General features: G+C 35.1%; 1 protein-coding gene across 1 annotated transcript; it reads right to left on the bottom strand.

Annotated features, from left to right (window-relative positions):
- Positions 1-10,913: 10,913 nt before the first annotated feature.
- On the bottom strand, positions 10,914-11,486 carry LOC145158293 (uncharacterized). Its single transcript, XM_079077212.1, has 2 exons — positions 11,391-11,486; positions 10,914-11,261 (listed from the first exon to the last, which is right to left on the bottom strand). Exons 1-2 carry the CDS (start codon positions 11,484-11,486, stop codon positions 10,914-10,916), a joined length of 444 nt encoding a protein of 147 aa, XP_078933338.1.
- Between the last annotated feature and the right edge of the window lie 212 nt (positions 11,487-11,698).

The raw sequence follows: 11,698 nt of genomic DNA, 5'->3' as shown, positions 1-11,698 counted from the left end.
TGTGGTTTGGGTTCTTGTGGTTTGGGTTGGGGTTGGAGTAGGTTTTATTTATGGGAAGGTAAATCCTTACTTTAGAGGAGTAAATGAGGTTTAAACACAAAGAAACAAAATAGATGATTGAATTTTAGTTTGTATTCATTAAATTCGGTTTGTTAAAATTTATTGAGATATAATATTTGAATATAAGTATGAATACAGTGTAATAAATAAATTATAGATTATAAAATGTTAATTGTTAAATTTGTTCAAGGTGTTAAATGAAGAGCATTAATGATAAAAAAGAAAATCATTATTCTAACCATATGTAATAAATGAATTTTGAGTTAAAGGCTGATGTTTGGTAAAATAGTCTATATTGCGAAAACAAATTGTGCCATTTATTGATGTAAACTCAATGATATTATACAAAGATTGTCTAAGATAGTGTAAGATATTGGAACGAGCAAAACCGAACTGAAAATATAATCAAATTGGAATCGGAATCGGAACCGGAACCGATTGGAACCGATTAGTGGTATTCGGTATGGTTCCCTAATTCATCATTTTCGGTTTTTGGTTCTTTCGGTTCCGGTCGGGTTCGGGCCAGTTTCGGTACCGAACACCTTCTTAGATAACATATTTTTCTCTTAGAACTCGGTTCACTCCTTAATCGATTTTCAGTTTCTTCGGTTTCAAACCAGTTTGCATTCCTAGATATATAGGATTTTTCCTATTTTTTTTTATGGAATTTACATCATAAGATCATACCATAAGTAACTTAAAATATAAAATATATATTTTTATCAATCAGTTAAGTATTCAGTTAATCATAAATATCATAAATTAAAAAAAACAAAAAACATCTAAAATTCATCATTTAACAATAAACAATTTAAAATGGTTTTCTATGGTTCAATTCAATTCACTTAGGTGTTATTTGTTTTTACTAAAGAACCACTTCTGACTATTTGTTGCTGCGCCACGCAGCACTTGGCCATTTGCAGCTGTTTGTTTTTCAGAAGACGTCTGACTTAAAAACTGTTGTGCGTGTGTTGAGTGGCGCAACACTGAACCCTCGGCGTCAAACATCTTCACACCTTAATTTAAATTATTGTAGTAGTATGTAGAGGTTAAAAAAAACTAATTTTTTATTACATGATGCAGTCGTTTGGTTCCCCTCTTCTGCTACAGAGGGTAGTAGAGGTGGTCCGCAGACTTAAGCATTTTCGTTTTGAAAAAACAAACAACATCTTAGTCTAGACAAAATAGGAAAATTGAGTAGTCTAAGTATTTGAAGAGAATTACCAAAAAGTTTTGGTTTCGGCAAAAATAACCACCTAGCCTGGAATGGGCATTTCGGACAGAGAAAAAATACTTTTTTTCTGACAAAAAAATATATTCTAGACTGACATTTCAGAATTCCAGACCAACATTCCGGATTTCATACTGAAATTTCGTAGTTCGAAAAAAAAGTATAGATTTTTAAGATCAAGTCTGAAATCCAATGAAAAATACCAGAATTTTGAGAAAAATTGTTTTTTACTTAAATCTAACAAAAAAATAAACAAATATAATAAATGTGAAGTATTTACGATATTAGGGCATAGAATCGAAACATAATAAATGTGAAGTATATACGATTATGACATAAAATCGGAAATCTGATTGAAAAACAGTGATATTAAACACTTCGAAATGGACATTTATGACATAAGTATAGATATTCCTTTGAAAAAAATTGGAAAATTCCAAAAAATAATTCTGAAATTTGAAGATCATATCAACAATTGGGCATTCGGGAGTTAGTGGTCATTTTTCAAAAACTGGAAAAAAAATAGTTATTTAAGAAAAAATTAAAAAAAAAAACTCATTTATAATGGTTAGTTTACTTAATTTCCCAACAAAATATTTTAAATATTTAAAAAATAAATAATAACATGCTTCGATATTATAAGTGATCTTACGATCTCACTTCCGATCTAACCTAAAATGATCCAAATACGATCAAGATATATTTATCTAGGTGAGATCGTAGGATCGTATGATCCTACAATCAGGATTATGATTTATAACAACCTTGATAATAACAACAATATTATTAGGAAAATTAAATATCCTTCTATAGTTTATTACTACTTATCTTCCTACTCATATAAAATAATGTCATTTGCGATCCATTAATTCTCTTTTGTTTAATCCCCTCTATTGTTTTTGACATTTTTGTTGATCTAGTGACTAGTAAAAGCATCCACATTAGTGAGTTCAATAAGATAGTTGAATGAGGTAACAAGTCAAATTGTCATATAATAGATGAAACTCTACCATTATGAGAAGCCACCTTGACATTCAATCGATTTGGAGTTCAATGAACATTGAACTTTTCAATGGGAAAAATGAAAGTTTTATATTTCTTAAATAAATACTATTTTTTAATGTTCTATTGAACTTTGTAAAGTTTAATGTGTTATAGAAGAAATTTCATGGAGTTGTATGAAATGTAGAGAAATGATGTGGCAGTCCATGGAACTCTGTGAAATTTAATGTAATGTGGATGTCCTAAGATAGATAGGAAGAAAAAGTATAAGGATATTTGATTTTCATATTATTAACAATATAATACATATTATAAATTAATATTTATTGTAATAAATGTCATTGAATAAAGATTTAAATAAGAGATATTGATTTTAACGACAAGAAAAACGTTTCTCACATAATAACCATCTTTTCAAATATATCACGATATGATAAGATCTTCGAAAAAGATATTTTAGAAAATATACTATCCTTTTCGAATGTTCTACAAATTAATTCTACTCTTTTGGAAGTATTGATTTTCGAAGATGTGTTTATTTCGAAGCGGTTTTGTAACATCCGTTTTCCTAAATTGATCGGACGAAGACTTAAAGATTTCAAAGATAAGGTTTTGGGAAAACCCTTATGCCACGGCATGGTGAAAGATTCACCACGACATGGCCACGTCATTTAAATGAGGATGGTTCCTGGATGGGTACCACAACGTGGCAAGAGGGTAACCACGATGTAGTGGTTGTTGCAGCCCATGCCCAAGAATTTAGGGTTTGTTCCATATTTAAACGCTCTAACTCATGGTTTAAGTCATTCTCTTCAGTCTCCATTCTCTAAACTCGAAACCATAGCCTCTGATGTGCAATTTATATACTACCTAGATTTAAATTTATAAACATAACTACTTATCTACTAATGCACCTATAGGCAGTGTACCTAGTCTGTTTTTAGTATAGTAAAGTAAGTTGGGTATCGAACACAAGGAACGAATTTAGGTAATAAAATAATTACTAAAAAATTAATCTAAAAACAATAATTAAATTGGGGGGTTTTTATCTGATTTAGCAAGTTCAAATAAAATTAAAACTAAGTAAACACTCAACTAAAAACGATTGTAATCAAGATTAAGAGGACACTTCAGTTTAGCTTCGAATCCCCCTTTTTCCTATGGTTAATTTCTAAACATGGATTTATTCAGTTGGTTACCAATATTAATGTAATTAGAAGTCTTGATCTGATCTTCTAATATTTCACCAATTCATGAACTACTATGTAATGATCATACACAAGCAAACACAGAGTTGATTATTAAAGATAATTGAGCTATGTAAGATATGTCTAAGATAATTATCTATAATCAAGATAAATTACCAAACACAATTATGATTAAATTATGTTCTTTAACACAACTAAAGTTGTTACCTTTATTATTTATTCTAAGATGTGATTAATCCGAGCTCTAGCAATTTAATGATCATAAACTACTAGGTAAGCAAGTTCATGCAATTCAATTGGTCCTTAAATTACACTTAACTTGAATCAAAGCAACACAGATGTAAACTTTAAAGTGCTAGGTAATGATTATCAAACACAAGTATTAACCAACTTCATTAAATCGATATAAAAGCAAGAAACTAACTCACAGTATTAAGGTTCATCAACACTAAATGAAATCCTAATGATTAGTTACTCATGGAATAAAATAAGCACACAAAAACATAAGAAATTAGACATGGTTAAATCAATGCAAACCAAATGTGATGTGTAACCTTCAAAATCTTTATCTTCAATCCACTTCTCTTCCAAAGGGTTGTTTTTCGTTCTTCTATGGCTTCTAACTTCGACTAATACTTCCAGAATATCAGATCCAACCTCCTCTAGTCGAATGTCTCAAGGAGTATTTATAGTTTCCATAAAATGTATCTCACGTCGTGAGAATTAATCTGTCACATCATGAGATCAGTACAATTTATGTCTGACAAGGAAATTACATTCCACGTAATAATCTTCTAGAAGAATCCTCCTCACAACGTAAGATTATAATGCTCACGTCGTGAGCTCCATTATTGTGCATATCGAGATTTTTTTCTCACCACGCCACGGTATTCTGAAGCCACACCGTGGGATTTGTATTTTCATGGTTTTTCTTCCATTTAAGCTTTGTTAAGCTCCCATCTTCAGCTCTAGTCCTTCCAGGTTCCAATATTTCTCGTTTTTGGTCCTTTTCCTTCAAGAATGTCTTTTTTGGCAGCAAAATGTAATTTAACTCAATAAGTACCAAATATCTTTGTATTTAACCATATATAGCTTAAAATGTATTAAAATAATGCCTAAAAATATGTATAATATAGCAATATCAAAATACCCTACACTTGCCTTTTGCTTGCCCTCAAGAAAAACTTATCTTGTAATACATCACATAGAACCATGCACACCAATATCACACAAGACAATTTGTATTGAACCCACTAAGTATGTCTTACTGCAATGCATGTATTTGTGTCTAAATCTTAATTACCTCCCAGCTCTATATACTTATGATCCTCATAAATGTTTCCCATTTATTTTGAACAACATTCAATTTATGCATCTGTCCTCCATCCCCATAAAAATTTCTTAACCTCAATGTATTTTTGGTTAAGTTCTCGATCATACATATGGTAAAATAACCTAGAAAGAAAAATTACAATAATAATAACTTGGCAATTTTTCCTTATTCTTGAACTTTCTTCAACTTTGAGTCTTCAATAATTTGGAACGTTGTTTTGAACTTTTCTTCATAATATTTCTTGATCTTCATAGCTTGGTAGACACTTATTCACTTAAACTTTTTCAACTTTTTTTTCTTTGTTTATTTTATTATTTTTTTCACTTTTTTCACTCAACCTAAAAATCCTAAAAAGAAAAACATATGCTTAAGCAAAGGAACTTAACTTCAACCCTTATTGGTTAAAGGTATTAGTCTAAAGTGAAATGACTACATAAGCTCTCCTGGATACATTTCTGGTACACGATGCTAAACATATTATGTCACTCAAACTAAGCAGGTTTGCGTTTTTGTCCCACTATTTCACTAAGACTAGGAAACCACAAATACACTATAAAATATTTGCTCAACTAAATCTTAAGGTTCTCATCGAATCGTGCCACATAATACTAGAAAACTAGCCCGTATGCAATAATATTAAAATTTTAAAAATGACTAGATTTAGTAGCCTATTATTGCAAGCCTATAAATTTTTTAAATTTTCTAGAATTTCCTAATTAATTCTATGCTTGATATCCTTTTTCGACACCATACCCCACACCTATTGAAACATCCCAAAACACGGTCCAAAAATTTCTTTTAAAATCATTGATAAAACCATAATTATCCAAACATCATATAAAAACCATTGATCATGTATCTCAAAATAACATAAATATCTGTCTAACATATCAGAGTAAAAACATCCCAGACTGAACAAATGGTGTGTGCACTGCAATCATCTCGAGCTCTTCCCCTTGCTATCGGAAGTACCTGAAACCAAAACTGTAAGCACGAAGCTTAGTGAGTCTCCCCAAACTACCACATACCATACACATAACATGCAACTAGGAGATACGGTCCCCGCCTACACTCAATGAGATACGGGCCCCGCCCACACTCAGCTACTATGAGATACGGGCCCCGCCCACACTCAGCTACTGTGAGTTACGGGCCCCGCCCACACTCAGCTACTATGAGATACGGGCCCCGCCCACACTCGGCTAGTCATGAAAATAACATACATGTATCACACAGACAACAAGTATAACTAAACATATAAATCTGTACCATATCATGCTATCCATGAGATACGGGCCCCGCCCACACTCAGCTACTAAGCATATCACATATACGGGCCGGCCTTGGTGCCATAGACCCGTTCCTAATGAAGGAAACTCACCTCGCAAAGCTGACTGTGAAATCTTGCGGTGAGGAATCTCTGACGGCTGCTCCAACGACTCCCCGGCTATCATTATCACAATAACACTTAGTCAAAATTTGATAATCCTTCTTAGGGTAAAATGACCATTTTACCCCTGGTCAAGGTCAACATTCTGGTCAAAGTCAATGCTCTGGGTTGACTCAACTCGCCGAGTTGACTCATCAACTCGCCGAGTTCTATAAATCAAAAACCTTGAAGTCGCGATCCAACTCGTCGAGTCATCCCCCTGACTCGCCGAGTTCTCTGGCTACTCATAATCGTGATTTGGTGAATCAACTCGTCGAGTCCCTTCACAGACTCGCCGAGTTCTAACTTAAACTGAATCGGGACAACACGACTCAACTCATCGAGTCCTTCTCTAGACTCGCCGAGTTCCTCAGTCTGTTTCGGCCATCTTAAAGGATTAAGCCCCTACTCTTTAGATCCAAGCTTCTTGTTCCTCCTATGCACTGAATATGTCCTTTTAGGGGTAAAGTTTCCAACTTTACCCGTTAATAGCCCTTCCTAAAGGGTTTCGCTAAAACCCTAATTCTCTAGGACATAGATCTTGATCCAAAAGCCATGACTCTCCAAACTAAAGCATACAAGCATAGATCTAGGCCTTAGACATCATTTAAACACATAAAGCTCCTAACTTTCCTTCCATGCATGGCATTTTGGGGCTTAAAAGGCCATAATACCAACTTATAGCTTGCATGGGCTTCCATGGTCATAAATTTTGCACCTTTATGCCATGATACCCCTTCTGGACCCCAGATCTGGAAGGTAGAACACTTGGGACGTCCATTTCCCAAGGACTAAGCTTCTTGGACCAAAAACCCCATAAAGTGATAAAGAGGAGATCTAACAAGCTACCAAGCAAGGTTGAGACTTGATTACCAGAAAATGAAGAGGATGAGATGTTGCTTCTGGATCTACAATCTTCTCCTGGAACCCTCTAGATTATTCTTCTACAAGCTTCAAATCACACAAGGTTCACTCAAGAATGTCTTACAAGTTCACACAAAGGTCTAGGGTTTCGTGGATTAGGGTTTGGGATTTGGAGGCTGGAAATGAGACCAACAAGTGGGGATTAAGATGCTTAAATAGGGTGCAAAACCCTGAAATTAGGGTTTCATTCTGGCAGACCTACTCACCGAATTGAGGGTCCCAACTCGTCGAGTAGATTGTTTAAAACCCGCGTCCCTTCTAGTCTCTACTCGACAAGTTTGGGGATACCATCTTGTCGAGTTGCTCTGTAAAAATGAGTAATTTATTATTTAATGCGTACCAAGAATCAGACGTTACACTTATTTCATACAATGCCCTCATCATATGCTTAAAATAATGAATGCAATAAAAAGCAATAAAAGGGAGAAAAATAAACACACTCTCATGGGGTAGTAGTAGTGGCGAGATCGAATTCTGATTGTGGTGGGAAAGCTCGAATATCCTGAATTTGTACTAGAACTAGACTTTTGTTGGTACCTCATGAATAAGCCGAATAAAATATGAACCAAAGACTTGCAACTTCCAAAAAGTTTGTTGCATAAAATCTTCAAAGTAATGCATCATAACGTGGGAAGCATAAGCCACGTTTTATGGTAGAAAGAAAGAGCATAAACGTGATTTTTTTATACCTCATGTCGTGAGTATAGAGAGTCACGGCATGAGTCTGGAACATGTCACTTCTGAACTGTGATGAAATCCGAACTCACAACGTGATGTAGATGGCTCACGTCCTGAGAATTGGGACTTGACAGAATGTATTTCTTTTTTAAATTCTTCATGTTGTGCAAACTCTATTGCCCTCTTAAGTCACTAAGACTTATTTTAAGACCCAATTTTTTCTCTAACTCTCTCTTTTTATCTCTTTTCGCACACAATTGTCACCCCACACTTATTAAAAAGTGTGGTCTTTGGTTTTAAAACTGTAACTCTCTCGACTCTCCTTTTTTCTTGATATATATCATAAATTCTACAAACAAAACAAACTCCTAGGTTTCAACAAGAAAACAAACATCCAACATTCGGTTACATCAATTTAAATAATCCAAATAAAAATAAAACACACATTAAAACACACCAAAAATTAACTAAGAATAAAAATAAAATAAAAATGATAAATAGTCATCATTCATCATCATCTCCGTCTCCATGCGCTCCACTCGACCCGGCCCCGAAGTCGCGTGAGGCCCATATCTCCTCCCAAGTCAGAACGTAAGGACCATATGTTGGCATGTTGGGTTGGCGGCTTGGCGCTTAATCTGAAAATGCATATAGATGCTATCAATAGCCCGATTTTGATAGTGTAACATCCCTCATATGTTTTCCAAATATTACCTGACCCGATTTTAGAAAGGGTCGGTGGGTACACCTCCAACGGGTACATCTTGAAATTGTTGTTGTGGCTGACCCCGTTCTCCTCTCCCTCTTACATTCCTACGCCCTCGTGATCTCGGCTGCTTTTCTGGTTGCTCTACTGCTACCACTTTATCATCGGCCGGTATGCTCCAATGTGTTCCCATATTTACTACACTATTCATTGGTTCCAAAAAAAACTCAATGTAATACCGTTACCCTTGATGCATGTTAGAGTATGAATCACTCTCAGAATGAACACACTATACGATTTGCCAAGCGGGTGATAAAGTGCCCACCCGCTATTGGGCTCCCGGTTCTAGATGTGACTACTTTAATCACCAAATATTGCGCAAGAAAATAAGGGATATTACAACAGACTCGCGGTGCTATGATGCTCCACATAAAAATTAAATTCAAACTCATCACCTTGTCTCCATGTTTTTATGGTTGATTGAAAATGTCATGAGGCTGTGGATGAGACGATGGGTGGGAGACCGGATTTGGCTCTCTTGAGATACCACCGAATGAAATCGTCCATTAGCAATTATTGTCCAAAAACCATACCCATTTATCCTGTAAGAAGAGTCATGTGCAGTCGCCCTAAAAATGTATCAAAAATAGTAGACATTGCTTCGTGTTGCTCATATAGGCCCATTCTCCGCACGAACTTGGCCAAACTACATTCTGTAAATTGGCTACCGAGACGAAAAACTAAAGTCGTAGCGAAGTGAGGATCAACTGTGTTTGCTTCAATAGAAATTAATAAGAAAAACTCAACACACAACTCCTTGAAAACTGGTTCCTTGATCGAGAATAAATTTTTTCATCCGATGCATGTAAAACAAGCTCCATTTTCAACAAACATTTTTTTGAGATACGTGTTTAATCTTCCCAAAATCCCAATTTCATTAAGTTTGTCCCAGTCAATAGTTGGTGAAATGGAAAATTCTAGGTTGTAGAGCCATCCCAACTTGTTTGTGTAGTTATTCAAGATTTCACGTGGGAGATCATCCTGAAATTCATAAAATGGGTGTAGTCTTGATACATCCCCTTGGTTTTGTTGAGAAGATATTTTTGGAGCCGTAGTACCTACAAAATAAAAAGCAAACCAAACCCAAACGAAAACATAGCCTTTAAAATACTTTACAGAAAAATGGAAGTTGGGTTACCTAATTCTCACGTCGTGAGCTTTAAAGCTCACGTCGTGAGATTGGTTCGGCATCAATAGTTCAATCGAGCAGTATAATTATCAAATTGAACCAAAATAACCTATAGCGTTTGCCTAGACAGTACTTCTAAGTCCATTAAACACACATGCAGTAACAATTTCATAGTAAATCAAACTAATTTCGACATATGCAATCAAAAGATGAACCCTAACTCCTAAATGTTCAAAATCAGTAAATTTAACAAGTTTAGATCATGGAAACCATACCTTGATCAAAGTTGGAACACAAAAACACGAGAAAACAAATTAAATTTTGGAAAATTGAAGTGGGGACCCTTGGCCGATATTCTTTCGTGAGTGGTGTTTAAGATTATGAAAGTCAAAAGGTTTGTGGCTTCCTATAAATCTAGTCCCCCCTTTAAGCTCACATCATGAGCTTTAAACCTCATGTCGTGAGTTTTAAACCAAATGAAAAATCAAGGATTCCTTTCTTCCCCACGTCGTGGTACCTAAGCCCACGTCGTAGGTTTTAAATTTTACCAAAAACCATGATTTTTTCTTTTAAAATTTCTTTACCACTCATAAATTTAATCCCACAATTGTTTTAAAATGGAAGATGACTAATATGACTATCCTAAAAAATGCAAAACTAAGTAAAAGAAAAGGAAAAGAAAATGAAAACCGAGCTCAGGTTGCTTCCTGAGAAGCGCTTCTTTTTGAGGAGTCGTGAGCCAAACTCCATCCCGCTCTATGTTGTGTTAGTTGGGAGTGGAATCTCCCTCTTCTCCTTTTGCTCCTTCCACCTCCTCTAGTACGCTTGAACTCGTCGAACATACGTTTTTTTTGAATTTTCCTTTTTTGTTCGATTGTCGCAAACTTCTAGTTTTCTTTTAACTCCTTGGTAAATTTCATCTTCCGAGCCCTTCACTTGATTTTCAGTTAGGCCCTTGTTGTCTATCTTCAACATCTCAATCTTGGTTTCCTTGCTTTCGGGGCCCTCCTCCTTTTCATCACTTGAACTAGAATCTTATATTTCACTTATTTCCTCATTTTAAACTTTGGGTGTTGTAAATGGAAAGACTTCAAAGAGCATTGGGATCAAGGCTCTTGGCTTAGTGAGCTTGACTTCTTCGTTCGGATTTTCTTTAGTTTGGACTTCTTATTCCATCAATTATTTCTTCAAGCTCATTGTCGTCATCCATGAAGAACACTTCATCTTGATTCTTAGACTTCTTGAATCCTTCTTCAACTCCGAATGTTATCTCTTTTTTTCTCACTCGTAAAGTAAGCTTTGATTCACGAACATCCACCAAGGCTCGTGCGATATTAAGTAATGAGCGTCGAAGGATAATGTGTACATCTTCATCCTCTTTCATGTCTATAACTACAAAATCAATTGGAAAAACAAATTTCCCAATTTTGCCCAATAAATCTTCAACAATGTCTTGAGGATAAGTTACCGACTGATTTGCCTTCAATTCTGGAAGATTAAGCTAAGGCATCAAATTAATGCTAGCTCCAGAATCGACTAAGGAAAATGTTGTCGTGAAATTTCAAAATTCACAAGGTAGTGTAAGGCATCCAGGATCTCCCATCTTTGTTGTTATTCCTTCCATGATTACCATTGAACATTGTTCATTAAGAACCACCTTGGAAGTCTTCTCTATTTGTTGGCTAGTGTCAAGAAGATCATGAAGAAATTTCATGTATTCGGGCATTTTTGCTAACGATTCAATGAATAGGGTATTAATTGGAATACCCTTGACTTGCTTTATGAATCTCTTGTGCTCTTTCTCTAGTGGATGTGCCTTTGCTCTAGAAGGAAAAGGTAGCGGAGGTTGAAAGGGTTTAATAATAGAAGATATTCCATGTTCAGACTGAGCCCACGACATGAGCTTATGTTGCTCATATCGTGTGAACTAGGCATCGA

The sequence above is a fragment of the Lactuca virosa genome, chromosome 2 (assembly GCF_052849685.1).
Source record: "Lactuca virosa cultivar CGN04683 chromosome 2, Lactuca_virosa_CGN04683_v6, whole genome shotgun sequence".
Taxonomy (NCBI): Eukaryota; Viridiplantae; Streptophyta; class Magnoliopsida; order Asterales; family Asteraceae; genus Lactuca; species Lactuca virosa.
Note: the sequence above shows the minus strand (reverse complement) of the source record. Positions and strands in the feature narration are given on the sequence as shown.